Genomic DNA, 14135 nt, shown 5'->3' with positions numbered 1-14135 from the left:
CCCCGAATGATCAGCCACTCCCAAACTGAGCATCCATCACCTACAATGATCACCCCCCCCAAGTGAGCATCCTCCCTCCCCCAAACTGACCCACCAAAATGACCACCCAGCCCCCAAACTGATCATCCCCCCACTCCAAACTGACCCACCAAACCGATCATCCACCCCCCAAATGGATTCACTAAACTGATCTTCCACCCATCAAAGTGATCATCTCCTGCCCCCAAACTGCTCAACCACCAAACCATCAGCCCCCACCCAAACTGTCCAGCCCTATCTCTTCCAGGAAGGAGCCCTGCAGATCCCTGATAAGGTCAGAGCACAATGGTGTGTTCCCAGGGTGCCCTAAGGGTGGGTAGGGAACATTCCAGAACAGCAGCACTGAGGGGGCATTTCTGAGAGTCACCCAAAAAACCACTTCAGTATTTCCCTGTTCACTCAATCTTAAGATGAAGTTTTAAACCAAAAAAAGGGCCCTCAAGTGTCTGTTTTAACAGTTCTCCCTGTCCCAGAGGTAAATCCATTCCTGATCTGGCTGCTCCTCTGTGTACAGACATTTCTTCAAGGAAAGACACCCTTCCCAAAAACATTCTCTTCCTCAGGTCCACAAGAACTCTTAGCAAAGTAAACAGTTATCAAATATAAGGAAAAAAAATGGAGAGAGAACTACTAAGCACAGGTGTTCAAAAGAACATAAAACTGCCAAGAAAAAAAGCTACAAATGCCAAAAAGAGACCACAGTATTGTCTCACTGATGAAGTGGTAGCTCAGCTTTTTTAGGGACTCCCAACCTCCACATTCAAATTCATCTTTCAGTTTCTCTGTGAAGTGTCTTTTTTTAGGGCACAGTGATTAGAACCCAATACCCACAGCTGGGAGAAATTAAAAATATTCCCTGCTCTGGGGCTGTTTTGTTTCAGCACAAGGAAGGTCACACAGCTGGGCCTCTGCCTGTTCCCACCACATCTCACCCTGCAGATAAGCAAGGGAGAGCAAATTAAATAAAGCCCCACTCTGACTCCAGGCCAAGTTTTGCTTTCTCCAAAGGTTTAACCCCCACATTTCAGGTTAATATGAGGCAGGAAAGCTCCAGCTGGTGCCTATCAAAGGGGCTCAGCTGAGCTGCACATTATCAGTCCCCCAAATTTATCTGCAGCAGAAGGGGCATTTCCCTATCCTTCCCTGACAGACACACACCACAGAGTGTGAGGGATTGGGGTCCCACATTCCACAGGCTGCTCTCCAGCCCTGCAATTAGGGATCCTAATGAAGTGCTGCACTAACATAGCCTTTTGTAACTGCTCCAGGGCTGCAGGTCAAGGATCCAACTTCTTGTCATCCTCTGCCTGCTCCTTTGCAGGTGCTGGGCAGCCTTCTGGAGCCTCCTCTGCTTGCCCAGCAGAGCTGGACCCAGCCCAGCGCCAGGAGCGGCTCCCACTTTCCAGAGCCTCAGGAAGCCCAAGTCAGCAAACACTCCAGAAATACAGGATTGCGGGTTTGGGTTGGAAGAGACCTTAAAGATCACCCAGTGCCACCCCTGCCATGGGCAGGGACACCTTCCACTATCCCAGGTTGCTCCAAGTCTCATCCAGCCTGGCCTTGGACACTCCCAGGGATGGGGCAGCCACAGCTTCTCCGGGAAATCCATCCCGGCCCTTGCCCACCCTCCCAGCATCCAACCTGACCCTACTTTCAGTCTGAAACCTCAGGGTTTGCAGCCATGAGCGTCACACACATTTCAGCCCGGCGGCCTTCTCCCTCTGAGACACCCCACGAGTGTCACCCACCCCCTGAGCTCCGGGTGGGTGTCCCTGGAGGAGGGGACAGGACAAGAGAGCCCATGTGGGGCCAAGCAGCTGCCCCTGCAGCCCAGCCCTCCTGGGCCAGTCCCAGGGCAGATTATATTTCTGGCTGTTTGCTGTGGGGAGGAGGGAGACAGAGCTTAGATTTAAAGTCCTGATCAGCTGAGCATGAACGTGGAAGATCAAAGGGTCACTCGGCACACAAGCTAAGCTTTCCCTCATTGTCCTTGAACAAAATTCCTCTCACTCCAAACTGTGGAGTAAAAAAATGCCTGCCTGTCTGCCTCCCACTCTATCCCCAAGAGACACGGCTGAGTTTCACTGCTGGACAGTTTCTGCACTCGAATGTTTGGAGATGAAAAGCTCTAAAGAGCAGCAAGATAAATAAAACTGCAGTTTATTAAAAGAGACTCACAGATTATTCACCAGACCAGCCAAGCTATTTCACAGTCTGGTCATGCCTGCAGTGAAAACAGTGGGAGTTTTGGGAACAGAGCACAAGCCCTGCTAAGAGTAAGGAGACATTATGAAATGGAGCTTTTCCCTAAGTCATGGAAAGGCAGGAAGCCTCTCCTACCAGCATGAATCATCCAGAAAGCAGGAGAGCACTTCAAAGCAATCACCCCTGTCCACTGCCAGCCTTGGAACAGGGCATGGAAAGGGATACAGGGAGAGGGAGTCACTCAATTACCCCCAAAGCAACTTAAAACAGGAGCTGCAGCTCCAATAAAACCTGTTTCGTACTTGCTGCTGCATCCTCCTCATCCTCCCACTGCTGGGACCCCACAGCTCCTCCTGGAAAACACAGCCAGCAGGGATGGAGGGGTTATCCTCCTTGGGATCCCTCCCTCACACACAGAGGTTTGATTCCCGGTTTTATTAGTGCTGATGGCACTGGGGGAACCCCCTGCCCAAGGAACCCTGCAGGAGCTGGGACTGCAGGGACACAACACATCTGGGGGCCACCAGGAATTGGGATTTATGCTGGGACATCCCACTTGGCTCATCCTAAGGGATGGACTTGTCTCTCCTCCCATGCACAAAGACATGGATTCAGGAATTAGCCAGCATCAGAGACTTAGGAGGATTTCCCAGAGTAACATGGGCTGATAAAAATTAGATGTAAAGCATGTAATAAAGGAACAACATCTTGCTTAGGAGAAGGTGTTAAGGAAGCTTTCTGCTTTTAAGAGAGGCAAATCCCCTGGTTTCCCAGTTTGCAGCAGTTAAAGCTCCAGTTCATGCACCAGCTCCTGCCTGGCAGCTCCCACAGCTCTGCCTCCCTCTCCTCCTCTGAATTCCACTGGAAAAAGTACCAGAAACGTGCTACAGAAACAAAAACGACAGAAAGGGCTGGATTTGGCACAAAAAAAATGTTATCCCCTTATAGATCCAAGGCATTCCCAAGACAAACTCCCCCTCAGAAGTGCTGCTGAGCTTTTCTAGCACACAGAATTCCAGCATTGGGAAGCACAGGTAACTCAGACTGTTGGTAACAACTGGCACAATGTAATTAGGAAAAAATGCAGAGGCTGAAGAAAATCACCTACTTGGCTCGCCCTGGAGCTCAGGGAGCCAGGAGTTCATATGGGAAGGAGCTTTTTTTTGCTTTTTTAGCCATGAATAATTAGAAAAGCAGGAGTTTCAAAGGAAATCAGCAGTTCCAGCTGGCACAGGAACCCAGGAACAGCCATTTTGCAGCACTTTCTAACAGGACACAAGTCCCACAAAGCACCAAGACTGCTCACCTCAGGCTTCAATTATCTCTTTGCTCCAACTAAGACAATGTTTTTTCCTAATTAGAGACATAAACAGGGTTCTTCCCCTCTCTAATCAGAAGTATAAAGGACAGGGATCATATCCCACAGTAAACTGGTGTCAAAGCCACAGCTCCCATTTTGTGATGTCTCCCACTCTCCATCCATCCCATAATGGCAATTTGCCCTCAGTTTGGTGGCTTTTTGGTTCCCTCAGCATTAATGCTCAGAGCTCACCAGCATCCCAGGAAACTAAAGGAGGGATAAAGCTGCCAAAGGGATGGATATTTGATACTGGAGCGTGTCAGGCCATCCCAACAATCACTCGACGGGCCAAACTGGTTGGATTCACTCTCCAAACGTTCTGCCCAGCTCTGGTTCTTGTTTCCACCTCACTCCTTATCTTAAGGCTCCTTATGTTCGTGACCTTTGCTGGTCCTCCCAGCACACTCCACCCTGCAGTCTGGGGTTGTTTCTCTGTTCCCTTCCTCTTATTTTCACCCGGGACCCAAACAGGCACATCCCTAAACTATCCCTCCACCACAGGGATTAGGGGTCACTCTTCAACTGGCAGAGCAAGCAAAGATAAATTCTCTGCACTCACATATAACCTGCTTTTAACACTCTACAGCTCCTTCCTGTGTCCAAGACATTCCTGCCAGCTGGAAGCTGAGCTCCAAAGGCCGGGAATGGTCGCCCAGAGTCGGACGGGGAAGAGCTGCCCACGGGAAGTGCCAAAAGGGATCAGGTTCCACCTTCCCACACCAGGGTCCTCTTGGGTGGCAAATGTTTCCCACACCTGTGAGAGTCTGTGTCACTGGGCTGGGCAACGTGAGCAGAGTTTTCCTTTAGGAGCAGATTGGATTGATTGGGAAGCAAGGAATTAACTCCAGTGCCAGGCAGTTGGAGAGCTCTGCCTAGACTGGAAGGAATGTATTAAAGGAACAGACCACAAATCCAAAAAAATAACCCATTTTGGCAGGGCCAGGGCGAGGGTGGCACAAAAATATCCTGCCTATCAATAGGCTTTATTCCTGCCAGGGCAGAATGTGCTTTTATTGGAGCTATTTAATAATTAGATTATCCTATGAGACCCAGGGGAGGGAGGGGACCAGGAGGTGGGGCCATAATCAGCTGGAATCAAGTGAAAAACTTCTGCTTTCAGCAAAAAAAAAAAAAAAAAACTCAGCCCGGATCTTTTACTTTTTTTCCATCACAATTTAAAAAAGGAAAGATGTAGGCCAGGCTGGGCTGACCTTGCTCCTGATGCCAGGAAACACAGGCTCCACTCCGTGTCTGCTGCCAGAGCCCCAGGGAAGAGTCCGTGGATTCTGTTCAAGCCCCCAGAACACTCCAAGCCACCCACCCCCAGCTGGTGGTGTCTGCAGACCTGCAGGGCCATGATTCCCAACTCAGGCACTTCTTTAGGCTCAGCTCAGTGTCCACACAGCTCTAAACCTGCTTCAGGCCTTAAAAACATTAAACCCAGCCCCCCTCCCCCCAGACTCCTCCTCCTGGTGTGCTGCAGCTCATAACAGTTCTCTTTACTGCAAAAGCAGAAAATACCAAGTCCATCTGCAGAGAAAGCCCCGTTTCAGCAGCACAGAGTTTGGATTAAACACGTCTGCTGCTCGTGGGTTGGCTTGTGAAGTGTCCCGAGGCCACTGGGGAGTTTTATACAGAAGGAAAGACTCAAAAATTGGGGTCAGGCTTGTTGCTAGTCCAGGCTCCACAGCATTCCCACTCCATCCCCTGGGATCCCAGTCTGCCCTGCCCTGCTTGCACATCACTCACTGCACCAGGACAAGAACTAAGGTCAGGCTGGTGACAGAGTAACTGAGGCTCCAAGCCCTGCTCAGCTCCAGCCTAACATGGGTCAGGTGGCTGAGGCTCTGCCAAAAATCCAGCCGCAAACAGCAGCCATTCCCAGTTATCCCACTGGAGAAGTGGGAATAACCCAACCCACAGACATCACACTGGATCAGGAATTCTTCAGTCTTTCCAAGAGATCCCTGGTGCTGCTGTCACCTGCACCTAAATCCAGGTATGAAAGTGATTAATCAGGAACCCAAACCAGAGGGAGCCCACCTCCACTCACCTTCTGAAGACGGGGAAGTCAAAGCAGCAGCTATCCTGGATCTTCACATCTGGGTATTTCCAGCTCTGCAGCTTCATCCCAACCTTTGGGTAACTCAACCCCCCAGAGCTGGGCTGAGATGGCACCTAAAAACAAGTGAGATTTATTAAAATGGAGCAATTCAGGTGGTGTTTATGGTGTATTTTCATTCTATAGAGTTTCTCTCAGTTGCTTTAAATACACTTAAGTAAATTCACCTGCAGGAAGAGTTATTATAATTTATAAATGTTACTTATAAGGCAACTGAGAAGCTTCAGGGACTTTACAAACGTTTATTCTGCTTCCCAACAATCCCTAATTTGTATCACCACTAATGTAAGTGGTGGCAGCTCACTCCCTCCCTGCCAGCTCTCCAGAGCAAGTGGGAACTAAGGCAGGAAATTAAGGCTTTAAACCTGAATTTTTAAACCTAAACCTTTAATTTCAACCAACTGAAGTTGTACCTTATTTGTTTTGGGTTTTTTTCATTGCCTGTATTTTCTAAGATTCTGCAAGAGATATTTATTTGTTATTTAATTGTGTGATGGTTTGGGTTGGAAAAAGACCACCCAGTTCCATCGCCCTGCCACGTTCTAAAGAGTTTTAGTGAGGTCCAAGGCATGGACAGGTTTCAGATTCCATGAGATCTTCAGGACCAAAAGATCTCTGCTGAACCAGTGTGAATCTGGCACCTGCCTATATATAAATAAAAGAGGATTGAAAACCTAAAAATCACTTTTGTGTCGTTTAAGATGAAATTCCATCACCAAATTTGCCAAACTTGGGGTGTCCCGTGCAGGGCCAGGAGTTGGATTTGATGATCCCTGTGGGCCCCTTCCAGCACAGGGATGTTTTGTGAGCCTCTTCTTCTAAACTTTCTGCTTTGGCCTCAGAAAAATTCTACTCAGAATATTCTGAAAGTTTTAAAAGTCTGTTTTAAGAACATTATGAAGAGGAGCTTAACCCCAGTGGGATCCTGGTGAGCAGCAGCTGCACCAGCTCTGCACTCTGGGAAATTGCTCCCTCTCCTCCTGAGCTGATCTCAGATTCCATACCCTTCATCCACTGACATCTAGTGGTGATGGCACCACGGCAGAACCTCCAGCTGCTCCAATTCCACTTCCCTTCGTGCTTTTCCCTACCACAGACCTGCAGTTTCACCTCCAACAATTCCCAAGGAGGTTGGAAGGACCTCAAAGCTCAACCCCTTCCACCCCTTGCCAGGCTGGTTGCAGAATTCCTGCATTTAGGGGGTTTTCCAGGTTTGCAAATGAGTTCCCTGAAATAAGGGACTAGAGCTGTTCACACTCCCATTTTTCTCCTGGGCTCGATATTCAGAGCTGATTTGAACCCAATGCTTCACATACCACACAAACTGCTCCCCACTTCCTCCCTGCTGGGATAAAAGCAGAGGGATTTCATCCCTTCTCCAGGTTTGCCCTTCAGCATTTCACAGGACACTGGATACACCTAGGAGAAATGACAATTTGGAGTGAGAAAAGCAGCAGCATCACTCGCATGACTAAGGATGACAAACCCTCCCAAGGATTACAGGATTAAGTCCTGAGAAATTCATAATCCCTAAAGATAACCAGAGCTGGAAAGAAATCATGTATTTGACTAAATATCCTTCCTCTTTTCCCCCCAAGTCTTTACATAAAGCAATTTACTGCGGTTGATACACAGTGTTGTCACATTAAAAAACAAGTCCATGGGAGGTGATGGAGATAACTAGAGGGATGGAGCAATTGCTGCTCTGGAGAGAGGGCTGAGAGAGCTGCTCACAAATCCTGTGCAAAATTCCTGTCATGTTCACAAAATCTTCAGTGTCAAATCCCTGGGGTCGGGTCTGTGACTGAGAGCAGGAATGCAGGGAAAGGGGCAGGATGGATGTCAGAGGAGAAGGAATGGGGCTGGCAGAGCTAGGGGGGTTCACCTGGAGAAGGGAAGGTTCCAGGGAGACCTGAGAGCCCCTTCCAGGGCCTAAAGGAGCTCCAGGAGAGCTGGAGAGGGACTGGGGACAAGGGATGGAGAGACAGGACAAGGGGAATGGGTTTAAACTGAAAGAGAGTAGGATTAAATGGAATATTGGGAAGGAATTCCTCCCTGGGAGGGTGGGGAGGGACTGGGACGGATTTCCCAGAGAAGCTGTTGCTGTCCCTGGAACTGTCCAAGCCAGGATGGAACAACCTGGGATAGTGGAAGGTGTCCCTGGGGTGGAACTGGACCTTTAAGGTCCCTCCGAACCCAAATCGTTCCATGATTCTCCACAATTATTGATAAATGAACTCGCCTCTCAGCCTGGCCCAGCCAGAGCCGCCACACGGCCCTCAGAGACACCCGAGACAGAACCACACCGGCCAAACCCCCCAAAAATCGTTCCTCCCTCCCCCTCCCCACCGCGCCAGCATTTTGAGAGCAGAAAGCTCAATTAACGATTATTAACGATAATCCACCTCCCCGCGCGCGTCCCGGCCCCGCCCCAGCGCCCAGGCCCGGAACAGGCCTGTCCCTGAGGGGAGGCGGCGGCGGCAGGAGCAGGCGGAAGGGGGGGGCCGGGAACCCCACCGCTCCCCGCCCTCACCGCAGGGCCCTCCCCGCCCTCGCCCGGCCCCGGCAGCCCCGGCACTCACCGCCCTCCTCCGCCCCGCGGTCCCGGCGGCGCCTCAGTCCGGCCCCGCCGCTCCGCCTGCCCGAACCCAACATGGCGCCCCCGGGCAACACCACCCGCCCCGCGCCTCGCCGGCTTCATGCCCTCACTCAAAATGGCCGCCGCCTCAGCGCCCTGCGCCAAGAGCCCTCGGCCCGAATCAAACATGGCGGCGCGCGGCTTCGCTGCCGGCGGCGCCACAGTGATGCTTTGCCCGGCTCCAAGATGGCTCCCGGTCACGTGACCGGGGGGTGTGGGCCGCGTCCCGGCGGAAACGTGAGGGACCGAGCAGGGAACGGCGGCTGGAAGCGGGGCTGGCGCCGCCGGAGCAGACGTGCCTCAGGGCGGAAGACACGGCTGTCACCACGGAGCCCGCCAGCGCTAACACGACGGCGGCCACCGCCGCCTCGCGGGCCGCGGGCGCCGGGGACCAGGCGAGCTCGCTGCCCCCGCCTAGGATGCAGCGCAGGAAGGTGAGCGCGGCTGGGGATCGGAGAAGGCGGCTGATGGGGGGTACCGACGAGCTTGGCCGGCAGTTTTCGACCCTTCCCCAACCTCTCCGCTGCCTCTCCCGAGCACAAAACCGGGGGGAAAATAGCGGCCTTGAGCCCCCAGCGCCCGCCTCCCGCGCTCGCTGATTTGCTCCCGCACGGGTACGTCGCGCGCTGATTGGACGCCTTGCCTGTCACTCATCGCCCCCAACGGCCACCGCTCCCCCTCCCCCGCCCGGGCTTGGGGTTCCGCCCCTTGACGCCTTCGATTGGGCAGGCCGCCGTAGAGCCGATGGCCTATTCGTCAGGCTGCAGTGCCGGGCCTGCCTCTGATTGGCCTTCAGGGCTGTCAATCCGCCCCCAACGGTCACCTCCCCGCGCGTGCCCTGTTTCCCTCATCTGACTCCGCCCCGCCGGTTGATGTTGCCGTGGGAGCAAGCCTGGCACTGATAGGGCGGCTCTGCCGTCACTCACTCACTGCGGGCCCGCCTTTTACCCTTCCTCGAGCTGCCACTGGCGGGTTCTTCCTTTGGCTCCTCCCACGCGCGCTGCGATTGGCTGAGGCTGGCGAGGCTCCCCTGGGTGCAAAACAAAGCGGCGCGGGGGCCGCGCTCCCGCCACTGGCGCGAGACCTCCCTCCCCTTCCCCTCATGGCGGCCGCCACCCCAACTCCCCTCACTGCTCCCGCCATCGCCGTCCCCTTTACGGCTGTGCCCCCCCGAGGGTCCCTCCGGGGATCCCACTGTGCCCCTTCCCACATCCGGATCTGTCCCCCTGCTATGGGATAACTCCCTGGTTTATGAACTGCGAATGACTTCATGTGGTGTAGAATATCCGTTTGCCCAGTTTGGGGCACTGGTGTGGGATATCCCTCTGCCCAGTTTGTGGTGCCTGTCCCAGCTCTGCTCCCTCCCAGTTCGTTTCTGACCCTTCTTGTTGGCAGAGCAGGAGGCACAAAGAAAGGGGGAAAAGGGTCCTTGATTTAGGATAAACCCAAAAAATTGGTGTGTTCTCAACACCATTCTCATCCTGAATCCCAAACACGGCAGCTGAGGAGGAGTTAAATCTGTCCCAGCTGAATCCAGGACACGGGGCAGCCAGGTGGGATTTTGGGGGGCACGGATCCCTCAGGGAGCAGCTGGAGGGACAGAGCACATGGAATATCCTGAGTTGGAAGGGATCCACCAGGATCATCCCAACTCCTGGCCCTGCCCAGGACACCCCAAGCCTTTCAGCTGAAGTGTCTGGGACGAGGTGGGAACCTTCCCGATAGGGGAAAAATAGATCACGGAATCCCAGGTTGCAAAAGACCTCCAAGATCCCTGAGTCCAACCTGTGACCCAACACCATCTTTTGCTTTAATAAATTTGGTGTTCCCATGACCTTTCCTTGGGGATCAGTTTGCAAGAAGCTTTTTATTACTGAAGGCACTGACACTGCATATTTATTAAACCAAAATAAAGAGCAATACACTTGACATTTTTAGTTGAATTTATCCATCTAACATCTCTTCCATCCCTGGAAGTGTCCAAGGCCAGGTTGGACAGGGCTTGGAGCAATCTGGGCTGGTGGGAGGTGTCCCTGCCCACGGCAGAGGGGTGGGACTGGATGAGCTTTAAACTTCTTCCGACCCAAACCATTCCATGATCCTATGAAATATTTTCTACAATATCCAAGTTGAGGTGCTCTCTGCTGACGTGTGGGCTGTGCTGTTGCAGAGGAACGCGGGCAGTAGCTCAGATGGGACGGAGGACTCCGATTTTTCCACGGATCCCGAGCACACGGACAGCTCGGAGAGCGACGGCACCTCCCGGCGATCCGCCCGTGTGACACGTTCCTCGGCCAGGCTCAGCCAGAGCTCCCAAGGTAAAGGTTGGGCTTCAAAAAACCAAAAGAAATTCAGCCTTTTCAGCAAAAAAAAAAACAAAAACAAAACCAAAAAAAAACAACCCCCCTAAAAAAAAAAAAAAAAAGACTCAGTGCACTCTGTGCTGTTTAGAACCTAAACATGTAGAATTTAAGCATAAATAGGAGCCAAGTGAGGGAGAGGGGGTTTAGGGGTGAGAGTGGGTTTTATTTCCTTTATTTGCTTGTTTGGGGGGTCCTGTGCCCCAAGGGGAGATGTATTTTTGGGATGTGCTGACCCTGCTGTGTGATAAACGTTATCAAATATTGGCAGTTATTTTGTGTGCTCCTCCTTTGGCACTCAGACTGTAAAAGGAAACATGGAATGAGTCCACCTCCTCTTTTTTAGTGTTAGTGTGGGCAGTTTTTGGCAGTTATTTCATGTGTTGCCATCTGGCATCAAGGGGAGGAAATGACAGCAGATAAAAACTCATTTCCATTGCTCCTTGTAGACACTTGGATTAAAAAAAAATGCGGTTTGTGACAAATTTTATTGCAGATGAGAAATACATGTGTGTGATCATTAAAAACGAGGAAAGGTGTGTATGGAATACCTGTGATATCCATGGGTTAGGACAGCATTATTTTAATGCAAAATAATTGTTTTATATGTATTCCCTGCCTCTTGCAGGGGTTGGAACTGGATGAGCTTTAAAGTCCCTTCCAACCCAAACCATTCCATGATTCTTATGAGCAGGGTAGGATCACAAACCACACACAAATCCAAATCCAAATCAGCTACAAATCCAAATCAAATCCAGATCCCAAATCCAGCTCCACACTGGGAGCAATCCTGCTCTTCCCAAGGCTTATCTGAACTCCGATAGTTCTTATCTAAGCTAACGGATCTTTAGCTTTCCAAACTGAACCTGGTTAATAATTATTGGTTAATTAAGTCATTTAGTCCAGAGAAAGCTGATGTAATTCCAGACTGCTCAGTGTGAGTGATATCCCAGAGATTTTATCTGGGGAGGACAGAGCATGGTGAGAGTGGCAGGGTAGAACTGTCAGTCACAGACTCTGCTGTTCTGGAGGTCATCTTCCTCCTCCTGCTCTGGGGCAGGGTTTGGGGGCCGGGCAGGGTTTGCTGGGCAGGGTTTGGGGCTGGGGCAGGGTTTGCTGGGCAGGATTTGGGGCTGGGGCAGGGTTTGCTGGGCAGGATTTGGGGCTGGGGCAAGGTTTGGGGCTGGGCAGGGTTTGCTGGCAGTCCCTGCTGGTTCTCGAGGTGTAACTGCACTGCTCCTGTGGGCTCAGATTCCAGCCCGGTGCGCAACCCGCCGTCCTTCGGAGCGGAGGAGCCCGTGTACTCCACGCGCAGGGTGACCCGCAGCCAGCAGCAGCCCGCTCCCGTCACTCCCAAAAAGTACCCGCTGCGGCAGACGCGCTCCTCTGGCTCCGAGACAGAGCAGGTGGTGGATTTCTCGGACAGAGGTGCGTGCCGGGGAGAACCTCTGGGAAAAACCCAGGGCTGGGGGTTGGAGCTCTGGGCTTTACGTGTGTCTTTAGAAGCCTTTTCTCGGATTGGTAACATCCAGATCCTTTTGTTGTCCATATCCTTACCCAGACACAAAAAACGCAGCGGATCACGATGAGTCCCCGCCTCGCACTCCCACCGGGAACGCCCCTTCCTCGGAGTCGGACATTGACATCTCCAGCCCAAACGTGTCCCACGATGAGAGCATCGCCAAGGACATGTCCATGAAGGATTCCGGGAGTGACCTCTCCCACCGCCCCAAGCGGCGCCGCTTCCACGAGAGCTACAACTTCAACATGAAATGTCCCACTCCTGGTTGTAACTCCTTAGGTAATTCCAGCTCCAGGGTCCATCTGCTGGGCTTTGCATTCCTGCTGTGATATTCCAGGTTGTTATACACCCTAAAAAACGTGGAGTTAGTTAGGAGCAGGAATATGGAGGAGAAGGTGGTCTAGGGAAGGGATATGAAGCCTAAATGCAGGTGTATCTGCAGGGACATTCCTGGAGGTGTTTTCTGCCTAGGAGTGACAGGGAATGACAAGATAAGGACCAAAATAGGAGGATGAGCCCAGGTGTGGGAGGAAAATGCAGAGTCTTGCAGGCAGGGAATAGATTTTTTGCCAGAAACAGAATTTCAGCCCCAAATTCCTGCTCCACCATACCTGACTGCCTGCAGGGAGGGCAGCGGGAGAAAGATTTTCCTTGCTTTGGCCACGAAGCAGGAAGTTTGCTCCTTCAATCCCACTGAGCCTGCTTGTGTGAGGCATCTGGGAGACTTTTGAGACCTCGTGTTGGTTATTTCTTATGGGTTGGGTTGTTTTTCTGCCCCTCTGCAGGACACCTGACTGGAAAGCACGAGCGACACTTCTCCATCTCGGGGTGCCCCCTGTACCACAATCTCTCAGCAGATGAGTGCAAGGTGAATGCTTGGCTTGTTTTGCCTTCTGCTTTATCTTCCTGGGGGATTTGTAGAACAAAATGCCAAGATGATTTTTGAACCGAAAACAGAGTTGACACAGGTGGTCAGCTGCTGTCTTTGGCAGCAGCATTTGCGTGTCAAACACAGTTCAGAATATTCACCTGTAAGAGAAAAGGGAGGAAAAGAGTTTGCTGCAGCACTGACAGGTGGATTTTGGGTTCCAGGTGCGAGCCCAGAGCCGGGATAAGCAGATTGAGGAGCGGATGTTGGCCCACAGGCAGGATGACAACAACAGACACGCCACCAGGCACCAGGTAACACTGGGAAAACCTCAGCTTCCACTGTTGTCACTCAGTTCGTTTCAGCAAAGGCCATTCCTTGTATCCCTTCAGTGGGAGTGGAGCAGCCAGGGAGAGCAGCTCTGTGATGCCCCAGGAGGCTGGAGCGCTCTCAGGAGGATCTTTTCTATGTGCAGGACGAAAGAATTCCTGCAGAACTGTGAACTGCAATTTGACTCTGACTAAACAGAAAAGAACCAAACCAGGGGAATTACATTTTTCAGCTCCTGAGTGTTGGATTTGAGTCAAGATGACTTCGTGAGTCAGCTCGGAGCTCTTCCCATGATTAAGCATTCCATGAGGAATGCTCCCTGTCTTGTGGGGCTGAGGTGCTTTGGCAAAGGCTGTGGTAGGAGGACAAATATCCTGCTTTACACACCTGTGTTGTGCCCTGTTATTAACAGAGGATTGGTTCCGAGGCAGCAAAGCCCATGAAATGAGAGGCAGGACAGAGGTCCTTGGGGTGGGAATGGGAATGTTTGGAGTGGATGGAACAGTGAAAGATCCCTCTCCTGGCTTTTCAGGCCCCCACAGAGAGGCAGCTGCGATACAAAGAGAAAGTGGCTGAGCTCAGGAAGAAGAGGAACTCAGGACTGAGCAAGGAGCAAAAGGAAAAATACATGGTAAAAGCACTGACTTGGAATATTCCCTCATTCCCTCTGGTCTGGAACGAAACCACTGAG

General features: G+C 51.9%; 2 protein-coding genes and 1 long non-coding RNA gene across 8 annotated transcripts in view; 1 reads left to right on the top strand and 2 right to left on the bottom strand.

Annotated features, from left to right (window-relative positions):
* Nucleotides 1-2565, bottom strand: part of FAM117A (family with sequence similarity 117 member A) — an 11515-nt gene extending 8950 nt beyond the window's left edge. Inside the window, exon 1 of the mRNA XM_027905570.1 lies at nucleotides 2547-2565. The gene's annotated coding sequence lies outside the window, so the exon portion shown is untranslated. The remainder of the gene's footprint in view (nucleotides 1-2546) is intronic.
* On the bottom strand, nucleotides 2558-8530 carry LOC114069033. 6 transcript variants are annotated; one of them, XR_003573704.1, is made up of 6 exons: nucleotides 8309-8357; nucleotides 7043-7145; nucleotides 5658-5782; nucleotides 4164-4277; nucleotides 2801-2908; nucleotides 2560-2597 (listed from the first exon to the last, which is right to left on the bottom strand). It is a non-coding gene; the product is annotated as an uncharacterized LOC114069033 (long non-coding RNA). The 6 variants fall into 6 exon arrangements; XR_003573705.1 differs by lacking the exon at nucleotides 2801-2908 and having other exon boundaries at nucleotides 2558-2597; XR_003573703.1 differs by lacking the exon at nucleotides 4164-4277.
* Nucleotides 8531-8584: 54 nt separating this feature from the next.
* Nucleotides 8585-14135, top strand: part of KAT7 (lysine acetyltransferase 7) — a 12008-nt gene continuing 6457 nt past the window's right edge. Inside the window, exons 1-7 of the mRNA XM_027905568.1 lie at nucleotides 8585-8798; nucleotides 10535-10682; nucleotides 11976-12152; nucleotides 12286-12525; nucleotides 13032-13114; nucleotides 13339-13428; nucleotides 13977-14075. Coding sequence (XP_027761369.1) covers nucleotides 8784-8798; nucleotides 10535-10682; nucleotides 11976-12152; nucleotides 12286-12525; nucleotides 13032-13114; nucleotides 13339-13428; nucleotides 13977-14075 — 852 coding nt within the window. The 5' untranslated portion in view covers nucleotides 8585-8783. The remainder of the gene's footprint in view (nucleotides 8799-10534; nucleotides 10683-11975; nucleotides 12153-12285; nucleotides 12526-13031; nucleotides 13115-13338; nucleotides 13429-13976; nucleotides 14076-14135) is intronic.

The sequence above is a fragment of the Empidonax traillii genome, unplaced genomic scaffold, assembly GCF_003031625.1.
Source record: "Empidonax traillii isolate 1590-97213 ecotype Southwest subspecies unplaced genomic scaffold, ASM303162v1 scaffold1167:size305969, whole genome shotgun sequence".
NCBI lineage: Eukaryota > Metazoa > Chordata > Aves > Passeriformes > Tyrannidae > Empidonax > Empidonax traillii.
Note: the sequence above shows the minus strand (reverse complement) of the source record. Positions and strands in the feature narration are given on the sequence as shown.